The 17,713-nt window shown below is 43.9% G+C and overlaps 1 protein-coding gene across 2 annotated transcripts in view; it reads left to right on the top strand.

The window, feature by feature from the left end:
* Positions 1-3,553: 3,553 nt before the first annotated feature.
* Positions 3,554-17,713, top strand: part of CNNM1 (cyclin and CBS domain divalent metal cation transport mediator 1) — a 60,878-nt gene continuing 46,718 nt past the window's right edge. For both annotated transcript variants that reach the window (XM_036116962.2, XM_036116961.2), the window contains exon 1: positions 3,554-5,946. In XM_036116962.2, the coding sequence (XP_035972855.1) occupies positions 4,383-5,946 (1,564 nt within the window). In that variant the 5' untranslated portion in view covers positions 3,554-4,382. The remainder of the gene's footprint in view (positions 5,947-17,713) is intronic.

The following is a 17,713-nucleotide window of genomic DNA, read 5'->3' as shown; positions in this document are numbered from 1 at the left end:
GATAGAAAGCACAAAATATATTTTTCATGTTCTTCCTAATGTATAAATTCTTCCATTTTCATTGAATTCCATTTTTGGATATAGTCTTTCCAAACTTTCCTCTCTAGATGGGTTCCCAGTTTATATACTTGTGTGGCACTTTGACCATCATCTTCATAGGAGTAATTAATTAATTAGGGAGGTAAGCAATTTCTGGTTCATGTCTGTCATCTTCACTAGAATCTAAGCTCCATGATGACAACCATGGTATCTGTCCATGCAGAGTATCTAGCACAGGGTCTGGCACTTTGTTCACAGACAAGAATTTACTGAATGAATGAACAAGTAATGAAATAAACAAAAAGCATTTTAACATGTACATTCTGAAATAGCATAGTCTTGAGATTAAAAGCAAGTATCATTTCCTCCATCTCTCTGAGAGGTGAGGAATTGCCCATCTTGTGAACTAGGAAGTGCCCATTTTATAAGAGATCTGATGATCTCATCTACATTCAGATCCCAGGGAGCTATTTTTGGCAGCTCTTCCTTTCTAGAATCACACTGCCTAAACCTGTCCCTAGGTATCCTTTCAGTTATAGTAGAGCTCTGGAAACCCAGTACTTTTCCAGAACCTCCTGTTCAGTAAAGGAAAAGTATGTCTCTCTAGATTATCTTCACCCAGTGTACATTAGCCCTTCCTCACTGACTCATGAAAGGTTAGGGATCTTAAAACTGTCTTTCATTTCACAGATGAGGAAACGGGTCCAAAAAAGTGGATTGACTTTCCTAAGCTTAACACTTGTGAATAATAGAGTTGAAGCAACTGGAAATAGTTTCATTCTTACAGTTCCCCCTCTCTCCCAATATAATAGATATAGATAAAGTAATAGTCCCATTCATTAAAAATTATGTTTACAAAAGAATTTTTTTATATTCAGGAAAATGCTCTTGATATATTAAGTGACAGAAGAAGAGTAGAATTGTATGTATAATATGTATTCAATTATAAATTAGACAAATATCTGAGGGCATGTATGTGTGTGTTTCTGTTATCAGTGTATATACAAAATAAAAAAAGGAAATGTGCTAAAATATTAACACTGTTTATCTCTGGATGGTGGGGTTATAGTTTATTTTTATTAATGCTTTTCTGCATTAAAATTTTATTTTCAATGAGCATGTAATACTTTATAATCAGAAATTTAGGTTTTTAAATTCCTGATCTAATATTTTTGAAGGGTTTTATTCTGGTACTGGTCAACACTGCAAGGTGAGGGAGCATCAATCTAGAATCCAAAGAAGTTTTACCCAGTCATTTAACCTGATCTGTAAAGTGGGTAGAATTACATCTACTACACAGGGCTATTGTGTGTGTGTGTGTGTGTGTGTGTGTGTGTGTGTGTGTGTGTGTGTGTGTGAAATAATAAATAAGACATTCCTTTGTAACACTAAAGCTTGATAAAGTTGTTAAGTGGGATTTAATGATGATAAATTCCTGTGGCCCAAAAGAGTTAGGAGAACCCTTAGGATAGCAGGTAGCTTTGTGCTGAGGAAGTTGGGTTGGGGGAGGAGAGAGATATAAGTGTGAGGAGAAAGGTGAGAGCAGTTTTTGCCAATACTTAAGAGAAAAGATTACCCCTCTTCTCCCTTTTCTCCATACTTCCCCTACATGCCTCAATGTTCCCTCTTGAGATCAAATCTTCCTTCTATCTCTCAAGCTGCCCACACAAAAGGCAGGCTCTAGTGAATTTTAAGACAATAGTAGGTTTGTTTCACAATCCTTGCATTCTATTTCACATTCCCTGTGAAAGGCCTCTATGTAGGAATGTGACCAGCGGTCTACTAAGGCCTGTCCAGTCCCAAACTGGGAAGGGGTTACTTCCACTCTGGATGATAAGAGTTTGTAATGAAAACAAGGTAACTTTTAGCTAGAACCATTTGTACTGAGCTATATCATTCGCAAGGCTTTTTTAATCAATATTTTGGGGTCTTACAAATTCTATGGAAAATAAGATTTCACACAAAGCAATGATTTTTTAAGTTAGTCAAAGGAACCAAAGGTAGCATGTCAAATTATTGTTACTTTTACATTTTTTTTAAAGATTTTTTTATTTATTCATTCGAGACACAGAGATATAGAGAGAGAGACAGAGAGCATGAGCAGGGGGAGAAGCAGAGGGAGGGGGAGAAGCAGACTCCCCGCTGAGCAGGGAGCCCGACGCGGGGCTCAATCCCAGGACCCTGGGATCACGACCCGAGCTGAAGGCAGATGCCCAACCATCTGAGCCACCCAGGCGCCCCACTTTTACATTTTTAAAAAGTAATACAGACCTATAGTCAATTTACCCAAGAAAAATGTAAACATATGTTCACACAAAAACCTGCACACAAACATTAATAGCTGCTTTATTCATAATTGCCAAAAACTGGAAATAACTCAAATGTTCTTTAACTGGTAAATGGATAAACAAACTTTGGTGCATCCATGTAATAGAATACTACCCAGCCATAAAAAGGAATGAACACAACAACATGGATGACTCTCAAATGTGTTACACTAAGTAAGGGAAGCCAGATCCAAAAGGCTTTAATTGTATTATTCCACTTATATGACATTCTGGAAGAGGAAACTATAGGGGAAAACAAATCAGTGGTTGTCAGAGGATGGGATTGGGGGAGGGGTTCCGCAAAGAGAGAGTGAATATTGAAGGGTGATGGCACTATTCTTGATTGCGATACATGAATATGCATTTGTCAAAACTCATAGAACAGTACATCAAAAAGTGAATTTTACTATATAAATTTTAAAAATAAATTTATAAAAGTAAAAATAAAGTAACTGGCCCATGGTAAATTCAAACAATACAAGGAATTCGGTAAAAAAAAAAAGTCTCCCTCCCAGAGCTTTATGGTGATAGAAAAAATCTGCATTTTGATTGCAGTGATGGTTATGTAAATCTACCCATGTGATAAAATGAGATAGAACTATACATATATTTTACACCCGTGCCAATTTCCTGCTTTTGGTATTATACCATAGTTAAGATGTAACCCCTGGGGAAAACTGTGTGAGGAGTAGGAGGATCTCTGTATTTTCTTTGCAACCTCCTGTTTATATATATATTTTAAGTATCCCTCAACAAAACTTCCTATCTAGTCCTGCTCCCCAGAGGTGAACACTTAGAAATTTCTGGTGTATCTTCTGCATATTAATCTTTTATAAGTGTATATATACACATCTACATTTAACTTTAGCTATTAATGTTTGTGTGCAGGTTTTTGTTTGAACATATGTTTTCATTTTTCTTGGGTAAATTGACTATAGTTCTGTATTACTTTTTAAAAATGTAAAAGTGGGGCGCCTGGGTCAGATGGTTGGGTGTCTGCCTTCAGCTCGGGTCGTGATCCCAGGGTCCCGGGATCGAGCCCTGCGTCGGGCTCCCTGCTCAGCGGGGAGTCTGCTTCTCCCCCTCCCTCAAACTGGCATATCATACATTGTTCTGCATCTCACTATTTTTCTTTTTTTAAGAGTTATTTATTTTAGAGAGAGAGAGAGAGGACAGGCAAGCACGAGTGGGGGTAAGGTCAGAGGGAGATGGAGAGAATCTCAAGCAGACTCCCTGCTGAGCACGGTGCCCATCTCAGGACACTGAGATCATGACTTCAGCGGAATTCAAGAGTCCCACGCTTAATCGACTGAGCCACGCAGGCGCCCCTCCCTATTTTTCAACTATTACTTTGGAGATATTTCCATATCACAAACCCATGAATCCCCATCATTCTTTTTTCCTGCTGCATAGTATTCCATCACCTAGTAGTGTCACAATTTATTATGGACATTTGGATCTTATTCATGGACATTTGGAACTTAAGAAGGAGTTGAACTTAAGTAATTAGGAAATTTTTAAAACCTAAAATGTCAACCAGACTTGAGACCAAATGCAAAGTTTTTACAGACTCAAGACTTGTCTCCGGCGTATCTTTTGACCAGAAGGGGGAAGGCAAGAGACAGGAGGAGAGGCAAAACGCTGGGAAATATCCCTGGCCAATGGGGAAGCAGTGGGGCCGACAGGGAATTACTGCCGGGTAGGAGCTCCCGGAGGGGCGCCCTACTGCTGGAGCAGGAGGCCGAGCTCCAAAGCCAAGCTTTCCTTAGGCTGCCGCTCAGATACACCGAAGTGTTTCGGGGATTATGCGTGGTGCAGTGATGCGTAGCCACCTCCGGCCTCCTGCGGGGACCCCCGGCGGGGGCAGGGTCTGAACCCGCATCGCCTCCAGCCCACGCTCGCAGGGGGCGCACACGTGGTGACCTGCCCGCGGCCGGGTTCCCGGCTCCGGCTCCTCCTCCCTCCAGATCTCGCTCTGTTCTCTGCAGTATCACGTGCAGCCGCGCCGGGTGCAGGATGGCGGCTGCGGCAACAGCGGTGGGTGTCAGGCTCCGGGACTGCTGCAGCCGAGGCGCTGTGCTCCTGCTCTTCTTCTCCCTGTCCCCTCAGCCCCCGGCCGCCGCCGCTTGGCTGCTGGGCCTGCGGCCCGAGGACACCGCTGGAGGCCGCGTGTCCCTGGAAGGGGGCACCCTGCGCGCAGCGGAAGGCACCAGCTTCCTCCTGCGCGTCTATTTCCAGCCCGGGCCCGCGGCGCCCGCGGCGCGGGTGCCCGCACCCACCCTTTCCCCGGGAGAGAACGGCACCGGCGACTGGGCTCCGCGGCTCGTGTTCATCGAGGAGCCCCCGGGAGGTAGCGGCGTGGCGCCCAGTGCTGTCCCCACGCGCCCCCCGGGGCCGCAGCGCTGCCGCGAACAGAGCGACTGGGCGTCCGACGTGGAGGTCCTGGGTCCCCTGCGCCCCGGAGGCGTGGCGGGTTCGGCTTTAGTCCAGGTGCGAGTGCGGGAGCTGCGCAAGGGCGAGGCAGAGAGGGGCGGCGCGGGCGGTGGCGGGAAGCTCTTCTCGCTGTGCGCCTGGGACGGGCGCGCCTGGCACCACCACGGCGCCGCCGGCGGCTTCCTGCTGCGCGTCCGCCCGCGGCTGTACGGTCCTGGCGGGGACCTGCTGACGCCCGCGTGGCTTCGGGCGCTCGGGGCGCTCCTGCTGCTCGCCCTGTCTGCCCTATTCAGCGGCCTGCGCCTGAGCCTGCTCTCGCTGGACCCGGTGGAGTTACGGGTGCTGCGGAACAGTGGCTCGGCCGCAGAGCAGGAGCAGGCGCGTCGCGTGCAGGCCGTGCGCGGCAGGGGGACCCATCTGCTCTGCACCCTGCTCCTGGGCCAAGCCGGAGCCAACGCGGCCCTGGCCGGCTGGCTGTACGCCTCGTTGCCGCCGGGCGTCGGGGGCACTGGAGAAGATGACGGCGAGGCAGGGATTCACTTCCCGTGGCTGCCGGCGCTCGTGTGCACCGGCGCGGTGTTTCTGGGCGCCGAGATCTGTCCCTACTCGGTGTGTTCGCGGCACGGGCTGGCCATCGCCTCGCACAGCGTGTGCCTGACCCGACTCCTGATGGCGGCCGCCTTCCCCGTGTGCTACCCGCTGGGCCGCCTGCTGGACTGGGCGCTGCGACAGGAGATCAGCACCTTCTACACGCGGGAGAAGCTGCTGGAGACGCTACGGGCCGCGGACCCCTACAGCGACCTGGTGAAGGAGGAGCTCAACATCATCCAGGGCGCCTTGGAGCTGCGCACCAAGGTGGTGGAGGAGGTGCTGACCCCCCTCGGGGACTGCTTCATGCTGCGCTCGGACGCCGTGCTCGACTTCGCCACGGTCTCGGAGATTCTGCGCAGCGGCTACACTCGCATCCCCGTGTACGAGGGCGATCAGCGGCACAACATTGTGGACATTCTGTTTGTCAAGGACTTGGCCTTCGTGGACCCCGACGACTGCACGCCGCTGCTCACCGTCACTCGCTTCTACAACCGGCCCCTGCACTGCGTCTTCAATGATACCCGGCTGGACACGGTGCTGGAGGAGTTTAAGAAGGGTGAGCAGTGGTCTATCTCCTCTCTCAGCTACTTCCCCCTTCAAAAGTATTCATAAACATGTGAAGTTTCAGGTGTGCAAAGCAACTCTCCTATGATAGCAAAAACTCAAGGAAGGCCCCACCTCTTGGTGGCTATTTTCATTTCACTTTTTCCTACCTTCCTTGCAGATGACTGAGCCCCAGGCTCTAACCTTTTACTTGGCTCACAAGATGTGCTATATGCCTCATTCATTCCCTTTCAGTATTTTTCAGGATCTAACAATTGCCAGGTATTGTGCAGGTTGGACTCGGGATAGTCCTTGGAGATCATTGGGTAGCTCCCCACCCAGTACAGGAGGATCCTCTACAGCCTCCGATAATAAGCAGCCTTCCTTTTAAATTCTTCCCAGGGCTGGAAACACAATCTCCCAGGCAAACTAACTCCGTTGTTGGACAGCTCCAGCTGCTGGTAATGTCTTTCTTACATGGAGCAGAAAGTTATGTCCCAGGAACTTCTCTCTGGGTCCTTTTTATCCTTTGAATCACACAGAGTAGTAAGCCCCAGACACCTTAGTGGTTCTTTTCCCTTATTTAACTTTCCCAGTACCCAGGTTGGATTAAAAATGGACCCAGATTAAAAGTTGACTAAGGCATCAAGGTCCTTGTACTTCTGGGAACTGGGTTTCCATGAGAGAGGGTGGATCTGGATGTGAGGAAATATTCTGGTAAAGGGAACCACTAGAAAATTCGCATATGCAAATGAATGGGGTTTCCTTCAGAGCAGTCACCACTCCACCCCTGTCATGTCTATAGCATATCTACTACCATCTGGGGTTTGCCTTTAGAAACTGTCTTCTGGAGTTGAGTACAATTCACTCAAGAAAAATCAGCCTGGCTTCTTTAGGGTCAATCTTCTTGGGATTACACAATTTGACTGGTTCTCCTAGTTAACCAGAAGAACACTTGATTGTTCTTGAAAATCAAATCTACCTTCAAGAGTCACCATTGAGTACAGAAGACTATCTCACAGACCCTGAAAACAATTCCAGGAATGAGTTGAGAACAGTGACATGGTGAGAATAAGTGTAGAACCTTCTAGAATGACCATTTTGAAGGAGGCATTCATCTGTACATATGAGTTAGCATGTTTAGTAAAAACAGAACAAAAACATCAATCCCCTGACTTTAGAATCAAGCTTCAAATATAGCTTCCCTGTGGCTAGCAGGACATTTGGCATATCTTGACACAGCTTTTTGATTATCAAAAGTTCAGTCTCATTACTTTATCATCACAAGTACTCTTTAGGACTTTCATACAAAGAGAAATCTGGGGTCTTCCTCCTGCCACAATTTTTTTGGACAAATAAAATTGTGTTAAGCATCAAAGTGTAGCCTGAAAAGGGGGGCGGGGGGGAGGAGTTGAAAACCTATTTTCAGTCCCAGCTGTAGACTTCGTGTTGGTATCATGAGAATGGGAGGGAAATGTGTATATATTACAGTTGTTTTAGCCCAGTCTGGGCTGTTGTTTAACCCTTTTCCATCTGTCTCCCCCAAGTCCTTGCCTGACTCGATCCCACTGTACTCCTAGGTTCATCCATCCACTCTTAGAATTATTCTTACATTTTGTAAGACTGCTACAGAAGGCAGTCTTGGATCTGGGCATAAAAACTGTGAAAATTTATATATTAGTTTGCAAGGACTGCCATAACAAAATACCATAAACTGAGTGGCTTAAACAACAGAAGTTTATTTCCTCACAGTTCTGGAATCTGGAAGTCCAAAATCAAGGTGTCGGCAGGTTTGGTTTCTTCTGAGGACTCTCGTTTTGGCTTGCAGATGGCTGCCTTCTCTCTGTGTCCTTTCACGGTCATCCTTCAGTGTGTGTGAGCTCATTCCTGGAATCTCTGTGGTTATAATCATTTCTTCTTATAAAGACATCAGTCAGGTTGGATTAGGGCCCACCCTATCAGCCTGATTCTAACATAACTATCCCTTAAACGTGATAGTTAAGAGAGAGTGCAGTTAAGATAGTGTCTCATTGTCATGTGCTACTGGAGGATATTTTTCATGAAACTCCTATAAACTTATTCATGCATTTGTTCATTTACTATTTATTGCGTACCTATGGAGTAGGCAATAGGTGAGACAATAACAGTGCCCTTAGAAAGTTAACAGTCTACAAGGGTGTACCATGTCAGAATAAAGACAGTCTTCAGAAGCAGGAATTGTGTCTCACTAACCTTTGTATCCTTCGCACCTTGCACAGTGCCTTGCACATAGTAGGCTGCTCAAAAAAAGTCAGTACTGATCTGAAATGAGTCCTGCTGCAGAATTTCTAAATCTGGTCTGAAAAAGGCTTGTCTGTGTTCTATCAGTAGTCAGTTTGTAGTTAGCTAGATCGCTCAAGAGAAGCTGGGAATTACGGCGCACACCATGCCAACGAAGAGATTTCCACATCCCTTCAGAGCCTTGCTCCTTCCTCAAGGTGTGCTCCAGAAACCAGCAGCATGGGCTTCACCTCAGACCTTGTTAGAAATGCAGAATTTCCTACCTCATTTTAAATCCACTGAATGAAAATCTGCATTTTAACAAGCGCCCAGGTGACTCATGTGTACATTAAAGCCTGAGAAGCATTGCATTCAGCGAACCCTTATTAATAGTGATTGGTAGATTTACTTAGAATAAATACAAGGAATAAGTATCAAGTTGAGTGTTCTCTGGCTTCATGCCATATAACACAGTGGTCATTTTCTATACACGTTGTGTTTGCACCATAGGTTAGGAAAGGAAAGCCGAGTTGAACTACTTTTCTTTACCTTTAAAAATAACTTTTAAAGTAAGTCGTAAAAGCCCTTCTGTTTCCCTCACTTCTTTGCATCTCAAGTAACTAAACAAACCCCTTAGGAGGTAGGGGAGGAAAATGATAAATAGGAACAATTACCATTAATTGAGCAACAGCTCTGATAGGCACCCTGCCAAGCCCTTTACATACTCAGAATAACCCTCCTGGGTGGACATTATCAACTCCATTTTATACTAAAAGAAGAAACTAAAGCTCAGATCCATTACTTGACTTATTCAACTCCCCACAGTTGATAACTGAATTGTGATTTGAACTAGATCTGCAAGACCCTAAAGCCTGTGCTTTTCCCACTACACCAGGCTCATTCCATCCTCTACCTTAGAACTCCTGCCACCCACAGGGTTCAAAGCCAGCCTTTCACCTCTGGCTTGCTGCCTCTGGCTGATTTACCTCTAGTTTTCATAGGTTAGAAATGGAGCTTTTATAATTACAGTGATTGCTAACATGTATATTGCATTTTACAAAACATTTCTACCTATCTTCTCTTATCTGATCCATAAAACAACTCTGCAGTTACAGGTGAGGAACCCAAGACCCAGAAAGGTTACTTGGCCTATCTAAGACCATCACTAAGCTAGTATTCCAAGGCCCAGAGTCAAACCCAGGTCATGTGACTCCAAAGGTCTTACCCATATGGGATTTTACCTCTTTACTTCTTATGAGCTCCAGGTCTTTAGAAATGGGGAAAAGGAAAAAGGTCTTTCTAGCTAGCATGCTAGCTTTACTAAAAGGAACAGTATTTCTCCCTACTGGACTGTGAGCTCCTTAAGGGCAGACAATGAATCTTACTTATTTTGTATTCTCAGGACAAGCACAGCGGCCACCATGACAAGGGGATGAATAGAATATTTATTGAATGAATGGTTTTAAGTAGCTAATTTCTACTGTATTTTTTATGTTTGAGTGAGGTGAACCCAAAGTATAGGATAATTAGTGTTGTTCCATTGACCATAACCAACCTCTCCTCTTCCCAGATTCTCTACCCTAGTCAGCAGCACCACTGCCCTGCCAGGCTCCCAGGCGAGAGAGCTCCCCTTCACCCCACACCCTCATCCTACTAATCACTGATTTGTCTGTTGAGTTGCCATCGACTAGGTGGCTTCAACAACAGACGTTTATTTTCTCACTGTTTAGAGGCCAGAAGTCCAAGATCAAGGTTCCACCTGATTCAGTTTCTGGTGAGGGCTCTCTCCCTGGCTTCTCAGTACATCTTCACATGGCCTTTCCTCGGTACGTGTATACAGAGAGAGTGAGCTCTGGTCTCTTCCTTGTATAGCAGTCCTGTTGGCTTAGGGCCCCACGCTTAGGATCTTATCTAACTTAAATGATTTCCTCAGAGGCCCCACTGGGGGGAGGGAGGTTAGTGCTTCAACATATGAATTTGGGTCAGGGGAGAGAGACATTCAGTCTATAACAATGACTGAAGTCTGCCAGAAATTTGCCAAAATTGCATCAAAAATATTTCTTGTATCTATGTATGGTATAGTCCACTCTTTCACTCAGGTGAGTCATTGAATTTATTGAAGAAATAGTTGCTGTGTATCTGTTGTTTCGGCATGGTGGAGAACATACAACAGTCCTGTCTGCATAGGGCTTTCATTCCAATGGGAGAGACGAAAATTAAACAAATGAGATAGTGATTAAGAGCATAAGCTTTGCTGCCAGACTGCCCGAACTGCATCCTGGCCTCGGGACAGTTACTTAACTGTCTGTTTTGTTAGCTATAAAATGAGGATAATAACGGTATTTACTTATAGGGTTGGTTGAAATAATAAGATACTTTTGCATTATACTGCTTATTTAGTAATTGTCATTATAAATGCTAAATAAATGTTCGCTAAGATTCTTAAATATAAGCACAAACCTATTACTCTTTTGTGCAAATGCCTCCTAAGAAATTTCGCTTCTTCTAATTTTTGTCTCCCTCCAATCTGTCCTCTCCCTTGCCACTAGAATAATCTCCGGTGACGTCATCCCCTGCACAAAACGCTTCTGCTCTCCCCCCACTGCCTGCAGGATGAAGTCAAAGCTGTGCACTCCTGACCTGCTCCCTGCCTTCCCCTCCAGGCTGATCCCTCACCACTCCCTACCTCAGCTCCCTGCTCGGGCAACATTGAATTTCACAGCCACACGGCTATTGCCTCTGTCCCTTTCCCCATGCTGTCCTCTTTCTCAGGAACATGCATTGCCTGATTAATCCCTACTCCAGCTCCTCTGGGAAGCTTCTGTAAAGCCCAGTTTGAGCCAACTTAATTGTCCCATATCTCTCTTATTGAATTAACAGCTCGCATGATTCGTTTTGCTTATTAGTGCTGCGCACCCACAGAACAAGCCAGAGACTATCCTATCTGTCTTTGTAGCTGTAACACCTAACAACGGATAGGGCACATGATAAGTTTTCAGTAAGTGCTTGCTGAATGACTAAATGAATAACTGAAGGAGTTAAACTTTAACAGAAAGGATCTGCACAGCTCTGTAGTAAATGCATCATTAATGATCTCCAGCCAATCATTGTGGGCCATGCAGGACAAAGGCACATTTTAAGTGTTAGAAGAAAAGTGTTGTATATATGGTTTCTCCACTTTTTTAGGTACATCTATTTATTGTAACAATTATTGATCCCTTGTGTTGAAAGCACTGTGCTAAGAGTTGGATGTATGAGATACAGTCCCTGCTCCCAAAGAGCCTACAGCCTGATAGGAGAAGAGTGTTCCCCTTTGAAAAGCAGGAGGCAGGCTGGACTCACCTTTCTCCCCACCCCCCACTTCAGCAACGTTACAATTCACAAGTCATGTTTCAGCATGTAGCATGTGGATAAGACAGACCTGTATATAAATCATTAACACAAAAGTGATACAACAGAAATATAAAAATGCAGTGAGAGCATGGAGAAGAGAGTGACTATGGTTAGGTTTTTGGCTTTTATAAAATTTTTACTGAAGTTTGTAAGTTTCTGTACTACATATTCAGTATAGAAAACTGAAAAATATAGAACAGTAGACAAAGCATGGAAATCACCTGAAGGTAATCATCCCACTATCCTGAAATAATAACTCCTAATATTTTGTCATATTAAAAAATATAGCACCCATAGTAACCTTAATCAAATTCTTAAAAAGAAAATAAAGAGAAAAATCCATGGTCTTGCCTTCTTCCATTAATAAAATATCCCATTCTAATCCCAAGAGTGATTTTTTTATATGGTGATAATTATTTTCACTGTAGTCTCCTTGGGAGTGAGTCCCATAATTTGGGAAGACTGATTTATAAAATGGAGCCCTAAAGATTTGTTGAACTTAATTTCTACAGTTTACTCTGTTTATTAGACTGTTTTTAGGAGAAAACCAACAGAGAATAGGGAGAAGGAATAAAGATGCGTTCTGAAGTCAATGGCCTCTGGGTGCTATTGCTCTAATGTTTAACAGTTAAACAACTTGGCTCTGCCGGGTTAGTAACACCATCTTCCTAAACAAAACACCTCATAATGCACATAATGTTGGATTATTCTATCTATAGGCCCATCATGGCTGTAAAATAGCTTATTGCAGTTTTCATACTCAGTCTTTGTTCATTCATTCATTGATTCATTCATTTATTTAGTAAATATTGAACTTCCGCTTTAGACCAGGCACTGTACTAGGCCCTGGGAATACAGTGGTGAACAAGACAGACATAGTGGAGCTGAAAAGGTATCCTCTTCAATCTTTGGTTCTACCGCATGGGATCTGTTGCTTAAAAGACATCCAGCTAGCCAATAAATGCTCCTGGCATAGACACACAATGTAACATTTTCACTGAGAATAATCTGGTTCAAAAGTCAGTGTTTTGCTTTATCACTCCAAATTCTGGTGTGATACTTTAGCAGGAAGAATAATCATCCCATTGCTTAGTTCTATAAAAAGCTGCCAAAATATTAGTGCTACATTTTTTTGTCTTTCGTAAAATAAAAAATTATTTTCACTCAAAGTTCTATTTCACTGATAATAATTAGATGTAATAGGTTTAAAAACATGTTAAACATTGCTAAATAATAATTAGTAGAATTTAGAATGTTTACCTTCTAAACAGTAATTAGAGCAAACGGTAAACAAAGCATAGCCCATCATGTACAGGGAGGCAGAACAAAAATAAACAAGAAAAAGTAGAAATAATTAGATATACAAGGCGTTAAATTGCTGATTTATATTTCTTTCTGTAGACATTTTTATTATGATTATGTGGTATTGTTCTGAAATAATTTGTTCTCAGCCTGACAAAAGAAATATGAGGTAACAATAGAATCTGAGCTGGAAGGGGCACTGAAAAACCTGACCGAGAGTCTAATTCACGCTTTCATTTTTAGATTTAGTTATCTTTTCCAGCATGTAACAGCCTTCATTGTCAGACTTTTTATCTAATCTAAATCCCACAGGCTGCAGTTAAATTCCATTTCCTCGTTTTATCATCCTTGGTGAGTCCTCTCTTATTTGAAGAATATGGTAGCTCACCTCAATTCCATTTTTTAACAACAAATACATTGGGTTGTGTTTCTGGACCCCTTAAAGCATTTGGGTATCAAGGCGGGGGGGTGGTATCTGTGGATGTTCCTCATACTTTCTTAAACTGGTTTACCTCTAGGCCCAATATGACCTTTCATAACAACTCTTCCAATTCTCTTTATTGTCTGCTGTCTCTTCCTTTCCAAATTGGGATTCTTCTCAATTCATTCTTCTTTCCTTTCTCCCTCCCTACCTCCCTTCCAACCTCCCTCTTCACCTTCCTTCCTTCCTCCCTCCCTCCCTCTCTCCCTCCTTCCCTCCCTTCCTTCCAAATGACATTATTCTGTGTCAGGCCTCCTGCCCTCCTGGTGCTTGCCATGCAGTAGAAAGATCTACATTAACCAATAAATAATTACAAGTGGTAACAAGTGATTTGAAGAAAAGGTAGAGAGAGGCATGAGAGCATATAATAGGGGCCCTGACCTGGTCTTGTGGGGAAGGATAGACTCCTCCCCCTCCCCAAGTGATATTTGAGCTGAATCCTAAAGGGTGGCAAGAAGGAGTTTCCCAGAGGAAGAGCTTTCCAGGGGAAGGGGGCAGACGTGCAAAGGCTTTGAGGAAAGGGGGCAGTGTGGCTGTCATGTGGGTTCCTGGGCCATTTAATATCCGTTAGGGAAAGTGCCACCTCTGCCAGCCAACCTTCCCTCTAACCCTAGTGACTGTGTGGGCAGCCGAGTTCAGGAATATTCACTGAGGGCATGGCTACCAGGGCTCTGGGAGATGGATGCAGATTTAAATATGGGAAAGAGCCTGCCCTCCAGGAGCCTGAAAGGAGGAAGGTCCCTGACGGAAAGGGTACCGGGCAGCCTGGCAGGTAGGCAAGGGCTTCCAGACATCTGTGGGGAAGGCAGAAGGGAGAAATTCCCTGGAAGGATCTGGGAAAATTCTCTGAGGAGAAGGATTTTGACAAACAATTATGAAGGGAAAGGGCGTTCCAGCTGAGGCAGGAGACTGAACTAGAAGAATAAAGGCAGAAAAGAAGCGGACGCCACATTTGAATGCTGGAAGGCAACGATCTTAATGCTTTTCTTCGAGTAAAATGGGGAACTAGGCAAAATGAGATATTTGTCAAACATAATTTCTGTTCTCTCCAAAGGCCAAAGCTATATATTTTAACCATTTTTGGTGGTGATATTTCTAAAATGTTTTATGCCCATTCCTGCCTTCCTTAGGAAAGGATCCTAAATATAACCTAATCTTTTCTTGATGACGCAGGAGGGTGGTCATGCGAATGTAGTTATTTTATGCTGTGTTATAAAGCCATTCGTTGTCTATTTTTTTCTGTCCCCTGGTTATCAGCTGCTAGTTCTCTTTGAGTCGGCCTCGAGCCAACCCCTCCCCCCACCTCACTCATCACAAAACCACTCTTTCTGTGTGTCTTTCAGAGCCTCTATTTACTGAGAAATCAAGTAAATATACGTGTTGGGAATTGTGTGCCTGGTATACAATAAGCTCCAATAAATATTAGTTGAATAAATGATTAATTAGGCTTTGACTGGGAGCCTAGGGCATGGGGTTGGTGTATGGACCTGGGGTAGTTCCTTCTGGGACCAGATTTAAAGCTGTGAAAACTCAGATCTCCAGACAATGGGTCGTTACTCTGCTAATTTTGCAGTGTTGCTTAGCAAGCCAAACTGCCAACCAGCTCAGATCCTAGTGACTAACAACTATTTTTTCATGCCCTGGTAATACTGGTTACCATGGTGCTCTGGGTGACACAGTTGGCTTTTTTATAATTGCCTTTAGGGGCGCCTGGGTGGCTCAGTCGTTAAGTGTCTGCCTTCAGCTCAGGTCATGATCCCAGGGTCCTGGGTTCGAGCCCCACATCGGGCTCCCTGATCAGCGGGAAGCCTGCTTCTCCCTCTCCCACTCCCCCTGCTTGTGTTCCCTCTCTCGCTGTGTCTCTCTCTGTCAAATAAATAAAATCTTTAAAAAAAAAAAAAAAAATATATATATATATATGTAATTGCCTTTAGTGGCTCAAGAAATTTTTTTGTGAGAAGTGTATTGATTATTCTATTTTGGATGAAGTAGAGCAAGATAATTACTACAAAGTATAGCCTTTTTTCATAAACTAGAGAAAAGGACTTTTGTTTTTCCAAGTCAAGGTGGTTGCTACAGGACTGGTAAGGACGGTAACATTTTTGTGTTTCTCTTCCTGATCTGATAGAAAGTAATTTGATTTGTTTGTATAGATAAAAAAAAAAAAAATCTAGCATGTGTCAAGGCATCTTTTTCTCATCTTATTCCAATGGAATTCTTCAATATTAACATATAAATTGTGTGCCTGGTATTGAGTTCACAACCCTTTGTAAATGCAAGAGGCTTATAACTGTCGGCACTGTTAAAATTCTGGTATACATCACAAAGACTCATCCTGTAAAGCAAACTGTTTTTGTAGCCGAGGACTGTTTAGACTTCTAAAAGTAGAGAATTTTAGGGGTGCCTTTGTGGCTCAGTCGGTTAAGCGTCTGACTCTTGATTTCGGCTCAGATCACAATCTCAGGCGTGGAGCCTGCTTAAGATTCTCTCTCTCCCCCTCTGCACCCCCCTCTAAAAAAAAAAAAAAAAAAAAATAGAGAATTTTAGGACCTTGGAGGTCACCTGGTCCCATCCTTTAATTTTAAGGTGGAGGAAACTGAGGCCCAGAAAAGACAAATAATAAAAATAGCAATGATAATCCCTTATAGTTAATCTTTACATTTGCAAAGAACTTTCCCAAACAGTTAACTCCTTTTGCACCACCATGCATGTGAAGTCAGTAGCATTTTTTCCCTTTTCGTATATGAGGCACCTGCGATCTGGAGACATGAGTGTCCTGCTCAGTGTTAGTGACTGAGGCAGAATCAGAGGCCACATCTGTGACTTGCTGCCTCAGGCCACGGAGTCCTAGACACCTGGGCTCAGATCCCGGCTTCTTTATTTACTAGCTGTGTACTAGGGCAGGTGACTCTACCACTCTGACTGAGGCTTATCTCCCTTCCCAAAATGGGAATAATGATACTACATTGTAAGTTTACTGCAAAGGCTAAAGATAATGCCTGTACTACACCACATTCAAGACACTCCACCATTTGCCTTCTACCTTATTGATCTAATGACACAAATTGTATCTAGTTAGTCAGTTAGTATAACAAGTGCTTTCTCTGATCCAACCCATGTAAATGTGACTGGACATAATGAACAGAAGTGAGAGCTGTTTACTTTGGACAAGTGATTATTTCTCTGAGTCTCCGTTTTCTCATTCATATATTAATAATACCAATCCCCATTTGGCAGAGATATGATGAAGACTAGAGGTTAATGTGTGCACCCTCTGAACAATAGGTATGGCAATTACCCCTAGGGCAAAAACTGGAAAATGGGGTGAATGTTGATCTGTGCTCTCAGGAGTCAGCTTGGTTTAGATCAGAAACAGTGGGGAGAACATTGGAGTAGCTGTTGGCTGTTTTTACCAGAATGATAACCTTCAAAAGGGTGGGTTTTAAGGTCACCTCTGGAGTCTGACCTACTTAAATAGAGCCCCTGAGAGCCACACTTCTTTCCTCCCTGGGACCAACCTAGTTCGGCCAGAGCCTCTGGACTGGCCCAGAACTGTATGATCTCTAGGCAACTTAGGCCAGGGTTATTTGCCTTTCAGTGTCTTTCTTCATGTCTGAGGTTGGTTCATGACCTGCGAATGTCACCATCAGTCAAAGCTTAGCTAGATCACTCTGGGTCATCATGGTGATTTTTTAAGCTGAGGATCCTGGTTATGTTTAGCCTGAACCTAGAGAGACACAAACTGGCCCCATGGGCTGCCTCTAAGACCAGCTCTCAGTCTGAGAGGCCTGAAGTTCAAGGATCCAGTCTCGTTTAGTTGTTTTTGGAGCTTCCCACAAACCCCAGGTGGGTGGGTCCTGTTCAGTTCCCTGAGTTCAAATATTGGCTCTACCATTTATTAGCTGAGTATCCTTGGACCAATTGTTGTTTTGGGGGATAAACGCAATCCATTTAGGGTAGTGGGAAAGAAGGCAAGGTATATACCAAAAAACCATGGAGGCCTTTAATGGCAGCAAGAAGACTTCAGAAATGATCCTTCCTGGGAACTGGTACATGTTACTGAAGTGGGGAATAAGCTCATAAATGCTGTTTGGGGGCAGTCAGTCTGGTTTTTTATGGATAGAATGGATTGGAGTTGGAGAAAACAAAAGGAGGATTGGTTAGGATATTAGTGCAGTTGTCCAGGATGTGATGAGGACATGGAAATTAAGGACTGTGCACTTGCAATTGGAATGGAGAAAACCTCTGAGACTTCATTACCTTCTAGACGTTCCTTCTCAGGCTCCTTTACTGGTTCCTCCTACATCATATTCACTGATGTATCCTCAGCACTTGGTGCAGGGCC

The sequence above is a fragment of the Halichoerus grypus genome, chromosome 7, assembly GCF_964656455.1.
Source record: "Halichoerus grypus chromosome 7, mHalGry1.hap1.1, whole genome shotgun sequence".
NCBI classification, from domain to species: Eukaryota; Metazoa; Chordata; class Mammalia; order Carnivora; family Phocidae; genus Halichoerus; species Halichoerus grypus.
The sequence above is the reverse complement of the archived record's forward strand: the minus strand, read 5'-3'. Positions and strand labels throughout refer to the sequence as shown.